The sequence below is a fragment of the Dromiciops gliroides genome, chromosome 2 (assembly GCF_019393635.1).
Source record: "Dromiciops gliroides isolate mDroGli1 chromosome 2, mDroGli1.pri, whole genome shotgun sequence".
Lineage (NCBI taxonomy): Eukaryota > Metazoa > Chordata > Mammalia > Microbiotheria > Microbiotheriidae > Dromiciops > Dromiciops gliroides.
This window is the reverse complement of record NC_057862.1, coordinates 543,546,007-543,563,272: the sequence shown is the minus strand read 5'-3', so window position 1 is coordinate 543,563,272 and position 17,266 is coordinate 543,546,007. Positions and strand designations below refer to the sequence as shown.

General features: G+C 38.1%; 1 protein-coding gene across 1 annotated transcript in view; it reads right to left on the bottom strand.

The window, feature by feature from the left end:
* PINX1 (PIN2 (TERF1) interacting telomerase inhibitor 1) overlaps positions 1-17,266 on the bottom strand; it is a 118,911-nt gene that overhangs the window by 54,397 nt on the left and 47,248 nt on the right. The window contains exon 7 of the mRNA XM_043981019.1: positions 13,394-13,470. Within this exon, the coding sequence (XP_043836954.1) occupies positions 13,394-13,470 (77 nt within the window). The remainder of the gene's footprint in view (positions 1-13,393; positions 13,471-17,266) is intronic.

Sequence of the window (17,266 nt, the reverse complement as noted above, 5' to 3'; positions counted from 1 at the left end):
CTTTTATCTATCTCATTCCTTCTGAATGAGGTATAAAATTCCACTGGTATATTCTAGTCATGGGTCATATGCCATCAAATGTTATGTTAAATTTGCTTACTTGAAACAGGAACTCTCATTCATCTTGCTTGTTACCCATACTTTGTGCATCTGTTTAAAGATATGAGGCCACAGGATTTATTAGTAGATACTTTCTTAGATTCCATTTTATGTGAGTTTCTGAGCATCTCTGCCCAGAAAGACTGACTGTAGGATTTCTTTAAACATGGTTAGATGTAATTAAATTCCATTAATGTGTCCCTTTTAGTAATATATTTTCTACCTAAAGCAAGATACAGTAAAGGACTGCCTGTAGTTTAGCTCTTTTTTCACTGTTCTTTTTGCATTATAGATACTCTCTAATGATATCTAAATTGGTGGCTATATGTAGTTGTCTACCTAGATTCTTCCCCAATCTTTCATCTTAAAGTTCTTCTGATTATATTTGCAATATTTCAGGCAAATATATTCTTATGAGTTCTTGTTAGACATTCTCTCCCCCTTCCTTCTTTTATTTTACACTGTGGTTTAGAAATCCAAAATCTTGTTCTTGGACAGCACCTTTCTAAACAGCTTTTTATACGTGCCTCCTTTTTTTTTTTTGGAAGAACTTGCCTCCAGCCAGCAGCCATGATTAAAATATGAACATATTCACCTAAGATCTTCACTTTCTTGTCTAAGACTTTGCAGACTCCTTCTGGCATTATCATTTGTGCCCAAGTGAATCACCAGAAGTGGGTAATAGCTACCAAGTTTGACAAGTCTTGGGAAGTTCTTGGTCAAGTCCAGGATCCGTACCATGGGAAGGGATCAAATCTCTATCACTATTATCAGTTCAATAAATACCTGCTTCGGTATATCTCAGTAGGAGGACAGGGTTTTCAAAATACTCCACTTCTCTGGTATAGTATCCAATGGGCTTAATTAATTTCAATGTGCCATGCTGCCACATTTGAAAAGCAGAAACACAATTAGAGGCTGTGGAATTAAGCAGCAAGTAGCTAAACATGAAAGAAGAGTTTTAACCAAGGAAACATGTGCAATCCACTTCCAAGGCTTCTTAAAAACCAGATGTAGATGATAGAGTCAATAACAAAAGCAACCTTAACTACAGAAGCACCCACAGGTGTTGCTGTTTCAACATCCTAGACTCCCACAGTTTCTGAAATTCTTAAGACATGAAATCACTTGACTGCTAGCAGTAAACTCTACCTTGGCAATGAGAAATGTAATGTCAATTCAGGCCAACATCCACTATCATTACTATGAGCAATGTGCAGGAAAGCTTGGAAGGATTTCAATGTTGCTATGAGAGGTCAAGGGAATATGAAAGCCAAGCCATATCCTTTCCAACAGAGAATAGGAGCCAAGAGTTTCTTTCAAATTAATCTATTTAAAAGACCCACTTCCCTTGGCTCTAAGGTCTTGCTATAACTAATACCAAGAGGTTTCTTACAAACAATTTTCTTGGAGGGGTGTTATAAGTGGACCTCAAATTAAGGAAACCCAATATATGGACAATTCAGACTTATACAAGATAAATTAGAAAGTGGCTTTGCTTTCAAAAGATTCTTTGTTTTACAGAAGGATTTATTGTAGGATTTCTTTAAACATGGTTAGATTTATAGAAATTCAATTTATATGTTACTTTTCAGGAAGACATCCATTGCCTAAAGCAAGATCCAGTGAAGGACTGCTTGTAGCTTAGATCTTTTATCATTCTTATGAATACTGCCTACTGTCAATATAATAGCATTGTTTCAATGCTTCCAATGCAATGGTTTCTGGAATAAACAAACAGCAGCAAGGCCATATGTAATCAAGTGCTAACTGGTGCACTATAGATAATAAATGTTGTAGGAATCAGAAGAGAAAGATGAATGTGTGCTAGAGTAGTTGAGAATGGCTTCATGGAGAGAATCATAACATTTTAAAGCCACAAAGAACTGTAAAAAGCAAGCTTTAATACAGAGGAAGAATCTGGAAGATGAGAGGACATCTCAAGACAAAAGGAAAATACAACTTTGTTGCCCCAAAGTAAAGGTCTTAGGGGCAGCTAGGTGGCGCAGTGGATAAAGCACTGGCCCTGCATTCAGGAGGACCTGAGTTCAAATCTGGGCTCAGACACTTGACACTCACTAGCTGTGTGACCCTGGACAAGTCATTTAACCCTCATTGCTCAGCCCCCCCCCAAAAAAAACAGTCTAAGCAAAGTAAAGGTCCTTTTGTAAGGATGCTCAGACACCCAAATCATAACCATTTCATAACTATGCACATAAATACTGGTACTTGGCAAGCCAGCTAGATAAAATGAACTGACTCTGTGGGTTTCTTTTTACTCTACTAGTGTGTCTCAGTCATTCATATATCATTAATACCTTGCTGAAGAACATTTTTTCCTAATGAGGGCCACTGATACTCAGAAAAAATGGCCATACACAAATAAAAAGTAACAACAGGGTTTTCCCCTAAAGAAATATTATAACAATCAACTAATATTTCAAAAGAACTGGGAACATAAACCAAGATTAATAAATGCAATAAATAAAAGTCTTGTTTCATATACAATTAACTAAAAGACTGAGACAGAAAGGTGAGAACAGAAAGAGGAAAGAGGGAGTGATAGTAGTGGGAAGGCAAGAAAAGACACCTAAGAAAGAGAACTGAGAAGAAAATGTTTAAGGGGCAAGAAATGGATATAAAGGAGAAACAAAGAGCCCCAAAGAGAGGGCAGTTATGAGGTGATGGTAATAGTCAAGTTCAACTGCCTCAGTCAAGCTCTGTCTTCCACTGATACTCAGTCAACTGTCATCACTTTTGAAGCTACAATTGGCCTTTTGTTTCTTACTCCAGTACCTTCTCAAGACCCTTCTTCCTTCCCCCGGGAGCCCTCCTTTCTATCAAATACAATAACAACTGATAGAGAGATTATGTCAGACCATATATACAACACCATGCACTCTGTAGACTGAGCAATGTCAGTGGTCCTTGGAAACCAAGACTGGAAGTAGTGTGACAAAGAGGCTTGTGCTCAGAGTTAAGAAAATCTAGGTTTGAATCTTGCTTAAATGCTAGCTGTGAAACCTTGGACAAATCACTTTACTTCTATGAGCCTGAGTTTCTTCCTCTGGCAAAAGGAGATAATAATAAGGATCAAATACAATAATGTATGTAAAAGTGCTCTGCAAACTTGTTTTAATATTATTTTTATTTATATTAGTCATTGTGCATGTTCTTCTAGGTTTGCTTTCTTGGCTTTGCAGCAATTTCACATTCATTACTTTTTATGGAGCAATAATATTCCATTGTGTTAATATACTAGAATTTGTTCATCCATCCCTCAATCAAGAAGCACCCACTTTGCTTCCAGTTTTGTTTTGTTTTTTTAGTGAGGCAATTGGGGTCAAGTGACTTGCCCAGGGTCACACAGCTAGTAAGTGTTAAGTGTCTGAGGCCGGACCCAAACCCAGGCACTCCTGACTCCAGGGCCGGTGCTCTATCCACTGTGCCACATAGCTGCCCCTTGCTTCCAGTTTTTTATTGCTACAGAAGTGCTATGAATATTTCTTCTAACATCTCAACTTTCTTAACTTTTCTATCATCATGTGCCTAATAATGAAATCACCTGGTCAAAGGATGTGAACAGTTCAGGAACTTCTCTTTCATGATTTAAAATTGTTTCCCAGAACAGTCTGACCAATTTTGTGATCTGCCCCTCAGTGTGGTGACACCCCTCCAACACTGACCATTTTAAATTCTGGGACTGAAAGCTTCTGTTTAAAAAAATCATTTATGGGGGGGCAGCTAGGTGGCGCAGTGGGTGGAGCACCGGCCCTGGAGTCAGGAGTACCTGAGTTCGGATCCGGCCTCAGACATTTGACACTTGCTGGCTGTGTGACCCTGGGCAAGTCACTTAACCCCAGTTGCCTCACTAAAAAAAAAAAAAAAAAAAAAAAAAGAATTAAAAAAAAAAAAATCATTTATGGGGCAGCTAGGTGGTGCAGTGGATAGAGCACCGGCCCTGAATTCAGGAGGACCTGAGTTCAAATCCGGCCTCAGACACTTAACACTTAACTAGCTATGTGACCCTGGGCAAGTCACTTAACCCCAATTGCCTCAAAAAAAAATTAAATTAAAAAATCATTTATATCTCATATTACTAACGTGATCAAGAAATCAGCAACTGCCACCTTAGAATTTGTTCATAATGTTTTATAAACATATCATCTTTGAATACTTTACATGTCTATAAACCATATTGGAACTACATAGAATATCCATCCTTCCTTTGTGGGTAGGTAACTGAAAGCGGGCCTGGCTTTGGGCAAAAAGGACTTTACTGGGGCAGCTAGGTGGCACAGTGGATAAAGCATGGGCCCTGGAGTCAGGAGTACCTGAGTTCAAATCCGGCCTCAGACACTTAACACTTACTAGCTGTGTGACCCTGGGCAAGTCACTTAACCCCAATTGCCTCGTCCAAAAAAAAAAAAAAAAAAAGGACTTTGCTGGCTTTCCTTTCCTCATTTCTATTAAAAAGGAGTGAGCAGAAATAAGCTTTATGGGTAATCTTATTCTAAACTACTTAAATTTATTGTAGGATGGAGAACTAGATGTGACTTTGGAGATCATTTAGTTCAAACTGCTCATTTTGGAAATGGAAAAACAGATGCCCAGAGGTTTTGTGATGTGCCCAAAGTCAGATAGCTAATAAGCCATAAAGCAAACTCAAGCCAAGTCCTCTGACTCCAAATCAACGCTCTCTCCACTAAACCAAAGTGCATGCTATACGGTCCAATGCTTTCTTCTTCCCCTCTCCTATGCACTTATCTCTGATCATTTTTAGGATCTTGCTCTGGGTTCTGTGCTCTTTGTTGCTGTTAATGGAAAATAAGAAATTTTGATCAAAGGTTTTGTTAACTTGTAGGCAAGCTACAGCGACATATAGCACTGTTTGAATGGACCAGTTTAGAACTATCAAAAAAAAGTAAACAATGTTATTATAACATGAGTTGTTCATGCAGAAGCCAAGCGTTTTATAGTTACTGCTTCCTTTGCTCAGTAACATTTCTTTAATAATCTAGTGTTAGCACTCCTCATGCTATATTTAGAGTACTATAATATGCTTTTGTATTTATCTTGTTATCTATCCTTGCCTCCAACTTCTGTGCCCATCCATCTTTTAAAAATATAAGTTTGTTCCAAAGGACTCATGATGGAAAATGCTCTCCTCATCCAGAAAAAAGAACTGTGGAATCTGAAAGCAGATTGAACCATACTGTTTCTACCTTTTTCTTTTTTGAAGTTTTCCCCTTTTGTTCTGATTATTTTTTCACAACATGACTAATGCAGAAATATGTTTAATGTGATTGTACATATATAACCTATATCAGATTGCTTTCTATCTTGGGGGGGGGGGGAGGGAAAGGAGGGAGGGAAAAATTTGAAACTCAAAATCTTATAAAAAAAATAAATGTTGAGGGGGCAACTAGGTGGTGCAGTGGATAAAGCACGGGCTTTGGATTCAGGAGGATCTAAATTCAAATCCAGCCTCAAACACTTGACACTTACTAGCGGTGTGACCCTGGGCAAGTCACTTAACCCTCATTGCTCAGCCCCTCACCCCAAAAACACGCAAAAAAAAACCCAAAAGGGGGAAACAGCTAGGTGGCGCAGTAGATAAAGCACTGGTTCTGGATTCAGGAGGACTTGAGTTCAAATCTGGCCTCAGACACTTGACACTTACTAGCTGTGTGACCCTAGGCAAGTCATTATCTTTACATGTAACTAGAAAATAATAAAATACTTTTGGGATTTAAAAAAACAAAAAATAGCCCCCAAAATATGATAATTTATCAGTTATTTGATAGTCTAGTAAAATATAATAAATGGAAATATCATAAATGTCTAAAAATGTTTGCTAGTGACTTTTCTGTGCATCTACATAACTTCTTTCTCTCTTCATCAAAATTGGTTCCTTTTTTTGTCTTCAGAATTTCATTCTTGAGTTTCTTATTCCCTCTTTAGCTATTTCCCCCTAATCAATTATTCTTTCTCTAAACCCTTTGAAATCTGTTTTTCCAAAATTTAGGGTTCATGTTAGAGTGATCCTAGCTTTTCTGTCCTTTATTACAAAGTTTAAGAGACAGTAATCACTCTTCCCTAAAGGTTCCCATCATTTTCACCTTGGTATTAATCAATTCATTCTTTCCTGTTTGTGAGAATTAGATACACTACAGAATTTTCCCTTGTTGGTTCCTACACATTTTGAAGGAAGAAATTATGGATGAAAGAAACTAAGAAGAAATTAGTTGCTCTGCTTTTGGCAAAGAGTGGGAGAGTGAGCTCCGACAGATCTCTGAATAACTTCAGTCTCCAATACTACTGTATCATTACTTGCCCAGGCCTGTGACCTTTTTTCTTCACTTCTCATCTATTTCTTGTCTCTTTGCTAAGTCGTGCAGAATCTATCTATAACTTCTCTTCCATGTGTCCGCTTATTTCCACCGATACAACCACTACGTTAGTTTGGGTCTTGATCATCTCTATCTTAACTTCCTATTCTTAGTCTCCCCTTCTTCCATCCATTCTCTGCACAGCTACCAACATAATCTTCCTAAGCCACTGGTTTTCTATGTCACTTTCCTGCTCAAAATTCTTCACCAACTCCCTACTGCCTCAAGGAAAAAGAATAAAACTCATTAGTCTGGCATTTAAAGCTTTCCATAATTGGTTCTAACACATCTATCCAGTATTATTTCACACAAATCACCTTTTTTAAAGTCTATGTTCTAGCCCAGGCAGAGCCAAGATGGCAGAGGAAAGGCTGTGACTCTCTCTACTCCCAACAAACCTGTCCACGCACTCCAAAAAATTATGCCATAAGACAACTCCTGGAGCAGCATAACCCACATAAGAACAGAGTGAGACTATTTTCCAGTCGAAATGGCTTAATTAGGTGACTGGGATCACCTGATGGTCGGGCTGGGAGAGGAGCACAGCACACAGGAGCAGGATCAGTCTCAGGCAGGTGGCACCTCCAGAACCTTAGAATCTTCAGCTACTTCTTCTGAAGATCAGCTCACGGACCGGTGAGGGGGTCCAGTGGTTGGGGGGAATAGCTGCAGTTTCTGCTGGAACTGGGGCAGGGAGTCCATGTTCTGAACCAGCAAAGCAAACTAGAACTGCAGCCATACAGTGGGGGAGGGGCACAGGCACACCAAGCTTCCGACCATACAGAATCAGATTTCAATTAGACATCTGCTTCCAGGTCAGAGAAAGAGGGCCATGGTTACTTACAGGCCAGGCAGGCTGAGAACAAGCCTAATCACCCCCTGGGGCACACTATAGCTTGGGACAGTCTGTCCTGGAAGCAGCATTACACATTAAGGAGTTAAAAGCCAAGAAATAGGAGGCCAAGATGAGCAGGTAGAGAAAACAGTAGACTATCCAAAGCTTCTCTGGGGAAAAGGTAGACCAGAATACCTTATCAGAAGAAGATAATAACAAAGTTAAAGCTCCTGCATCCAAAGCTTCCAAGAAAAATATGAACTGGTCTCAGGTCATGGAAGCACTCAAAAAGGACTTTGAAAAGAAAGTAAGAGAGATAGAGAGAAGATTTAGAGAGATAGAGGAAAAAATGGAAAGAGAAATGAGAGAGATGCAGGGAAGTCATGAGAAAAAAGTCAACAGCTTGAAAAGCCAAATGCAAAAGGAGATACAAAAGCTAAGAATTAGGATTAAACAAATGGAAGCTAGTGACTTTATGAGAAACCAAGACACAGTAAAGCAAATCCAAATGAATAAACAAGAGGCCAATATGAAATATCTCCTTGGAAAAACAGCTGACCTTGAAAATAGATCCAGGAGAGATAACTTGAAAATCATCAGACTACCTGAAAACCATGACCAAAAAAAGAGCTTAGACATCATCTTATAAGAAATTGTCAGGGAAAATTGCCCTGATATTCTAGAAGCAGAAGCTAAAATAGAAATTGAAAGAATCCACCGATCATCTCCTGAAAGAGATCCCAAAAGGAAAACCTCCAGGAATATTATAGCCAAATTCCAGAGATCCCAGGTCAAGGAGAAAATATTGCAAGCAGCTAGAAAAAAGGAATTCAAATACCGTGGAGCCACAGTCAGGATAAGATAAGATCTAGCAGCTTCTACATTAAAGGACCTGAGGGCATGGAATATGATATACCAGAGGGCAAAGGAACTGAGACTACAACCTAAAATCACGTACCCAGCAAAACTGCCTATAATCTCTCAGGGCAAAAATTGGGACTTCAACGAAAAAGAGGATTTTCAGGCATTCATGATGAAAAAACCTGAACGGAATAGAAAATCTGATTTTCAAATACAAGACCCTCGAGAAGCATAAAAAGGTAAACAGGAAAAAGAAATCATGAGGGACATTAAAAGGTTAAACTGTTTACATTCCTACATAGGAAGATAATACTTCTAATTCATAAGAACTTTCTCAGTATTAGAACAGCTGAAAGGAATATACTTAGAGGACACAGCTGTGAATTGAATATGAAGGGATGATATCTGTAAAGCATTTATTTTTTGTTTATCCTTGTTTTCTGTGGGGCAGGCAGGGTGGGGTGGCTTATGTCTGGGGCTAGATTTGGGCTCAGGGCCTCCTGGATCCAGGGCTGGTGCTTTGTCCACTGTGTCACCTAGGTGACTCATGATGACATCTTTAAAATAAAATTAAGGGATAAGAGGAATGCACTGGAAGAAAGGGAAATGGAGAGGTTGAAGGGGGTAAAGTAGCTCACATAAAAGAAACAAGAAAAAGCTTATGGAATGGATGGGAAGATGGGGAAGGAGAGGGAGAGTTAGTGCGCCTTACTTTCATCAGAATTGGCTCAAAGAGGGAATAACATACACACTCAAGTGGGTATAGTAATGTATTTTGCCCTGAGGGAAAGTGGAAAGGGATGGGGAAAAGGGTGTAGAGTGAAGGAAGGGAGGGCAGATTGGGGAAGGGGGCAGTAAAAAGTAAAACACTTTCGAGGAGGGATAGGGTGAAAGAAGATAGAAAATAGAGTAAATATCAAGGGGAGGGAATAGGACAGAGAGTAATACAGTTAGCAATAGTAACTGAAAGAAATGATGAGCAGGATGCTATCAGAAGGACATATGAAAAATGCAAACCATCAATAGAGGAAGAACTGATGGTATTTGAATACAGATTGAAGTATAATTATATTTGTTAGTTCCTCTTTCTAAAGTTTTCTTGTCTATTTTCATTCACAACTTGACTAATGTGAAGGAAGATGTTTTGCATAACTGCACATGTATGAAATGCTTGATTGCATAGGGAGGGACAAGGAGGGAGAAAGAAAATTTAGAAAAAAGTTTTAAAAAATCAATATGAAAAAAATTATTTTTTTTCTTTTCTTACATGTAACTTGGGGAAAATTCTAAATGAAAATTAAAAAAAATAAAATAAAGTCTATGTTCCAGCCAAAACCAGACTGTTCCCTACTCCCTAATTCAGCATTTCATCTCTCACTCTCATGTATTTTCCTGAGCCAGCACCCATGCCTAGAATGTACTCTCTCTTCATTTTAGCCTTTCAGAATCCTTATATATCTCTTCAGAGATCAACTTGAGTACCATATTACCTAGGAAGCCTTTTAGGAGCCACCTGGATCCTCTGTCCTCTTTACTCCTGAGCTTTTATTATACTGATTAGTGAACACATTGTAGCTCTCCAGTAGTATGCTGGCTCCTTTTTTATTAAGGGTACTCGGTTTAAGGCACTAAGCCATGTACTACAGAGATAAGATTAAAACTCATAGGGGGGTGTGTGTGTGTGTGTGTATGTATGTATGTTTGTATGTATGTATGTGTATACATGCATATAAATATAAACCAATCAAATATCTTTGTACCCTTTGTCTAGACCTCGAAGATAGGACCTTTAGTAAGATTAAGGGATTTAATTAAGCATATTACATTTATTATTTGTTGAATTATCTTATTTTGTTTTACATGTATATTTAATTTCATTGGAAAATATAGAGTATATGTATATTTATAGCATACACATTTTGTATAGTGTGTGTGTGTGTGTGTGTGTGAGACAAAACAAAACCTAGGAAGACTTCAACAACAATTCCAGCTTGCATTATATCATGATGCACTTGGTCATTTACTGTTTGGTCCACACTGTTGCCTTACTCTCATTTGTCTCTCATTTGTCTCTCATTTGTAGTACAGTGAAGTAAAAAGTACGCTGGACTTCATTTGTTTCTGAACCTCAGCTTGGTCATTGATATGATTCTACCCATCAGTCCCTTCCAGCTAGACCTGAGGTTATGAGTATTTTTTAGGAGTCAAGATCTTAAGGTCTTTGAAGGTTTAATTAGTTCAATTCTGGAGAAGGAAGAAGTATTTATTAGCCAACCTTTCAAGACTATGCCCCTTTGTCTCCTCTGACATGGCCACCACCCTGGTGCAGGCCCTCATCATCTCATCCTGGACTTCTGTAATCACTCTGGACTACCGTAATCGTGGGTCTCTCTGCCTCAAGTCTCTCTCCAATCCAAACCATCTTCTACTCATCCACCAAAGTGATTTTCCTAAACCACAGGCTTACCTGTGTCACCTCCTCTACTCAGTAAACTCCAGTGGCTCCCTATTACCTCCAAGAGTAAATACAAAATACTCTGTTAGACATTCAGAACCTTTCAGAGTCTAGCCCCTCCTACCTTTCTAGTCCTCTTTGATCTGGTGACACTGGCCTCTATGAATAAGACACACTCTCCTCTGGGATTTTTCTCTGGCTGTCCCTCATTCCTGGAATACTTTTCCTTCTCTGCTGACCTCCCTGGCTTCCATGAAATTCTAGTAAAATCCTGCCTAATCCATCTTAATTCCAGTGCTTTCCCTCTGTTAATTATCTCCAATTTATCCTGTATAGGGCATGTTTGTACATCTTTATTTGCATGTTGTCTCCCCATTAGATTCTCAGCTCTTTGAGGGCAGGGACTGTCTTATGCCTCTTTTTGTATCCTCGAGGTAAGCACAGTATCTTGAATATAATAAGCGCTTAATAAATGATTACTGATTGTGCTAATGCTTTACAAATATCTCACTTGAGTCTCACAAGGCTGGAAATTAGAAGCTATTACCCTCTTTTTACAGTTGAGGAAACTGAGGCATGGGTTAGGTGACTTATCCAAAGTCACACAGCTAGTAAGTATCTGAGGCTGGATTTGAAATAACATCTTTCTAACTACAGGTCCAATGTTTCATCCATTGCGCCATAGCTACTGAACAAGTAAATGAATAGATCTTCCTTGCCAAAGTTTTAGGAGTCCTTTAATGAAGGGAAAAAAACCCACACCCAACCAGTATTTATTTCAGGCCTACTGTGTGTAAGATTAGAAAGACAGTGTGGTGGTTTGAATAAGAGGCTTCAGAGTCAGGAAAACTGGGTTTTAAGTCTTACTTTAAGTCTTACTTCTGACACATACTAACTATACTGCCACTATACAACCCAGGAGACAACTCACTTGTTCTCTCGATGCCTCAGAGTAACCCTCTAAGACTATAAACGGCACAACAGTTATAGATTTGCATTAGTAAAGGAGGTTTCCTCACTGGGAGTTCCTTATACCAATGAAATCCCAAATCAGGTCCAAAGATAATGCAATACTTAACTCTGTACTAGAGAAAGACTGGGGAAGAGAAGGGAGAGAATATATACTGTCCCTGACTGCAAGGAGTTTACAATTGAACAGATTTCGGGAAAACAGATTTTTACATATTATTTATAAATTTGGATCCTTCACTGTTATGTAGGTGAATAAAAATTTACTTAAAATCAATCTATAAACATTTATTAAGCACCTACTATATGTAAGATACTATGCTTAGCCCTGGGATACAAAAAGAGGCAAAAGATAGTCCCTACCCCTCAAGGAGCTTACAATCTAAATGTGTGTGTGGTGCGGGGATGGTGAGAAGGAACAACTCGATATATAAACAAACATATACAAAGCAAACTACATGCAAGATAAATAGAAAATAATCAATAGAAGGTCTTTTAACTATAAACACACACACACACACACACACACACACACACACACACGACCAAAAACTACTGAAGAGTGGAAAGCTAGTGCCTTTATAATTGATCTAAAACCTACTATACTAACTTCATTTGGTGTTTTTATTGGCTGTAAAGACATGATGAAAGGGATTACTAGACTGCAAAACTCATCAAGAGCTCCCTCTCTTAGCTCCAAATTACATAAGATATCCTCAATCAAATTTCTAACTGGTAATTCAGAAGACCTTCAGAAAGATCTTAAAAATAAACAATAAGCACTTAGTATGTCATATAATTTTTATTACCATATCTCTCTACTAAAAGTATATGGATATAAAAATAAAGCAAACAAATAAACACTTTAGGTTGTTTTAAGAGTGTCAAAAGTACCTGCCAAGACTCAATAAAGGAACAATGCATTATCTACTGGGCTTTAGTTTATCTTTCATGGAAGTTAAAGATGACACTTGGGTTGTAGGTTGGTCAGTCCAATTTTATAATCTAGACCATCCTCAGACAACTAATAAAATTTTCAATGCCAAAGAAGGGAGGGGAAAAAAAAAATCTCCTTATATGCCCTCTCTTCCCCCACCAAAGAATGTAATTCTCTTTTTTGTATACCCCAAACCAAGGGTGGTGCTGCAGGTGGGCCTGGCCTGGGCGGCTGGGGAGCCTCAAGGCAGGGCACAAGCTCTGGTGGCTGGAAGTACTCAGGATCCCTGAAGCAATTAGATCCAAAACTTTATAAAATGCTTTAAAGTCTGTATAGAAATGCACTAGACAGGGACCACAGGGAGGGTCTTTTCCCACCTGGCTACAGTAGATATGTGACTATCTTCCCACCAGGGACCATTTCCAAAAAAAGTGTTTGCAGTTCGGGTAAAACAAGTAGAACTACTACTGCAGTATTTTTCTACACAACATTGTAGCATTGTGTGTAGTTGGAGTAAACATTCTTCCCATTCTGACTACATCAGCAGAATGAACTCCTCTGTAGGTTTCAATGAACCAGCCAAACCAGAGGTAGAATCACACTCCATGAGTATTTTGAGGAAGACAAGATATATCTACCAAGGAGGAAGATGATGATAAATAGCACACATAACATCTGAACCAAGCCTTTACTAGAAAAGAGCTGTTAGTATAAAAATTTCCTCACCCACCTGGACCCCAGATTAGGAACAGAAAGAGATATCATATGTACAAGAAAAGCTGAGAATCAAATCCTGAAGCATAAGACACAGACTATCCAGTTACATGCAGTACAATTCCAGTTACCTTCAAAATCTCGCTCTTTTGCCTTTTCCCAAAAATGCAATCTAGATCTGTTTTACTCCGAGAAGAAAGATCCTTTCCTAAAAAAAAATCAACATAATAACACATTTCATTTTTTGTTACCAATCAACAAATGCACATTATGAAATTCCTAAAATGAAAATGGTTTGTGGAAAGAAAATGAAACAATATTAAAGACTTACCCTCTCTCTTTCACAGAAAAGATATTAAAAAACAACAACAAAGTTAATTTAGCAAGAATTCAGAGAAGCATGGATATAAGTAAGCAAAATTAGATAAACAATATCTATGCCCACAACAATGTAAAAATAAAGAATAGTAAAACAAAATTAAACATAGTACAATTATAATAACCAACATTAGACCTGGATAAAGGTTGAGAAAATGTAGCTCCTTCCATTTACTGAAGTGATGGGGAACTACAGGGATACGACATTCAAAATTATGTCATACACAACTGATATACTGGTCAGTTTTACTGAATTGCTTTTCTCCCCCTTCTTCAAAATTTGTTACAGAGGCTAGTTTGCAGATGAGATGGAAAGTATCTTCAAAAATGTGACATAAAAATAAAAGGCATACATTTTTAAAAAATCAAATAAGTTATATCCAGAGATGTAGAAAACCTCCTAAGGGGTGGAAGCATAGTGATTATGAAATAAACATAGAACTAAGAGAAAACTCAATTCCGAATGCAGGAAAGCAAATGATTTTTAAATTTTATACTCTGGATTTAACCAATCACAAAAGAAAACAGACCATTTCCATATACATATCAGAATACAAAAAGAGGATTGTATGTAAAACTGTGAATGCTATAAAAAAAAAGTATCTAATTCCCTGTATTTATTTTATGGGGAAATATCTGTGCTTCCTTATGAATTTTCTGGGTTCCCTTCTACACATTAAAAAATGTTTCAATAGCTCTTTGGAGGGAATTACCCAACTACCTTATGCCCAACCATTCCCCAAATAAAAAAAGAGAGGATAAAATATAAACTGTATCAAGTAAGGATATTAAAGCAAAATAAATCTGCACTGTGGCTACATCCAAAATAGATGCCTCTTTCTGCCCCTTGAATCTATCACTTCTCTGTGAAGAGGGAGAGAATATGCTTCATCACAGGCCCTCTGGAGACACGGCTGGTCAATGTATTGGTCAAGAGTTCTTTAATTCTTTCATTTTTCTTTACTATGCTGTTGTCCTGGTTTCACTCCATTTTGCATCAGTTCATATTACCCAGGATTCTCTGAAGTGATCTTTCATCATTCCTTACAATGTAATATTACTTTACATTCACATGTGTATACCTATGTGTTCAACCTCCTTTGTTTATCTTTTTTTTTTGGGGGGGGGGGCCAATGGGGATTAAGTGACTTGCCCAAGGTCACACAGCTAGTGTCAAGTGTCTGAGGCCGGATTTGAACTCAGGAACTCCTTTATCCACTTCACCACCTAGCCGCCCACCTCCTTTGTTTATCTTAAAGGAGTGAAGTTCAACATCTGATGCCTACTTCTTCCCTCATGTTTATATACCTTTTTCACCCACCCCAATAATGAGAAATACCAAGTATCACCCTGCTTCCTTCTCCTTTCTACACTAATGTATTCCTCCTTCTATTCTCCCTTCTTTTTTTCTTTTTCTTTTTCAGGGCAATGGGGATTAAATGACTTTCCCAGGGTCACACAGCTAGTAAGTGTCAAGTATCTGAGGCCGCATTTGAACTCGGGTCCTCCTGAATCCAGGGCTGGTGCTATCCACTGCGCCATCTAGCTGCCCCTTTCCTTTCTTTTTCCCTTCAAAACTCTCAGAATAGAATCAATTCATCCCCAGGTCCCCTTTTTCTTATTTAACTCCCCAATACACTTAGATGACATTAAAGCTCTGAAAAGAAACTTGTTTCTTCTTTTATGATTATTATGAATGGCTAGTTTTTACATGATATTTAACAGTTTATGAAGCACTTTGCAAATGTTATCTCATTTTATCCTCATAACAACCGTGGGAGGGAGGTATTATTATTATCCCCATTTTACAGATGAGGAGGAAACTGAGGCTGAAGTAGGTTAAATGCATTGCCAAGGTCACACAGATAATAAGTGACTGAAGCTGGATCTGAAGGTTAATACTATATCATCATACGACCCTTTCCAATTATTTAAATAAATTTATCTTTCTAAGCTTCTTTGATTCTTGAATTTGTATTTCCAAGTTCCTATTGAGTCTTTTTATCAGAAATGCTTGAAAGTCCTATGTTTCATTAAAGATCCATTTTTTTCCCCCTTGTAAGATTATCCCTGGCTTTGCAGGGTATTCCTAGTTCTAAGTCTCTCTCTATTGTTTTCCAAGACCTCCTTTAATTAAAATAGAGGCTTTCAAATATTATGTTCCAGACTGTTGCTGTTCCTTAGTACTTTAACTGCTTCTTTCTGAGTGCCTGTAGTATTTTTTTTTTTTAATGTGAGAACTCTGGATTTTGGCAACATTCCTGAAGCATTTCCTTTAAGATTTTTCTTTCAGTAAGTGACTAGTGGATTAATTAATTGATTTATTAAATGCTTCCAAGTAAGTGTGTTCCGGGTTTCTAATTTTCCTTAGCTACATATGACATGAAAAATACCTAGTAGAGATCTGCCTACAGTTCTTTAGAAATCAGAGACCTCGGGGGCAGCTAGGTGGCACAGTGGACAGAGCACTGGCCCTGGAGTCAGGAGTACCTGAGTTCAAATCCAGCCTCAGATATTTAACACTTACTAGCTGTGTGACCCTGGGCAAGTCACTTAACCCCAATTGCCTCACTAAAAAAATTAAAAAAAAAAAAGAAATCCGAGACCTCTTAGCTAATAAATTATATGATTTTAAATTTATAATAAAACTGCAATTCATCCACAAAAAATCATACTCTAGTGCCTCAGAGTAGTGTCCCAAGAGAAATGACTCTAATTTACCCTCCAATGGAGTATAAGCTCTAGATGGTTCTACTACTCTGGAAAGGGTTCAAGAACAGTTCTGGGGGCAGACTGGGTTTGCCTTTCAGGGACCAGCCTAGTTAAGAAAGAGGGGCTTCATCATGAATAAGTTAGCCATTAGGTGATGGATTCTTTGGCCACTATAGCCCATTACACAAATAAAAATACAACAGTTCCATCAGCTTGGGGCATCTCCCTTTGGCTTTTGCAGAGGGGTTAGCGGAGTGGTGAAAAAGTGAGCAGAGGCTATTAAGAATGACAAGATTTTTTTCACTGTCTACAAACACAAGATATGCTATTGCTACTCTAAAAATGAGATTCTTTTCCAATAACCAGTGGGTTGACATAATATGAACTAATACACTACTAGAGGAATGGAATTATATCAATGTTGGTATTCTTGCTATAAAAGAAATCAGAAGAAATAAATTTGTTTCAGCAAAATGGAAAGATGGTTTACAGATTCTCCTGAAAGAAGTAAAGTAAAAAAGGTCATCTAGGGTAATAGAAAGAGTGGTAGATTCAGGATCAGAAGACTGAGTTCAAATTCCAGCTCTACTATATCACCCAATACCTGTGTCCTTTCTGTTTTTTTTTTTTAATTAAAAAACATTTTGGTGAGGCAATTGGGGTCAAGTGACTTTCCCAGGGTCACACAGCTAGTAAGTGTTAAGTGTCTGAGGCTGGATTTGAACTCAGGTCCTCCTGAATCCAGGGCCGGTGCTCTATCCACTGTGCCACCTAGCTGCCCCCTTTCTGTTTTTTAATGAGCATTTCTCATAGCTTTATTTGCTATTTGGTGTGTGACCAACAGAAAGAAGGAATGGATATAATCAAAATCCAGTTCATCATTTTACATACACAGCAATGTCTTCTACAATTAG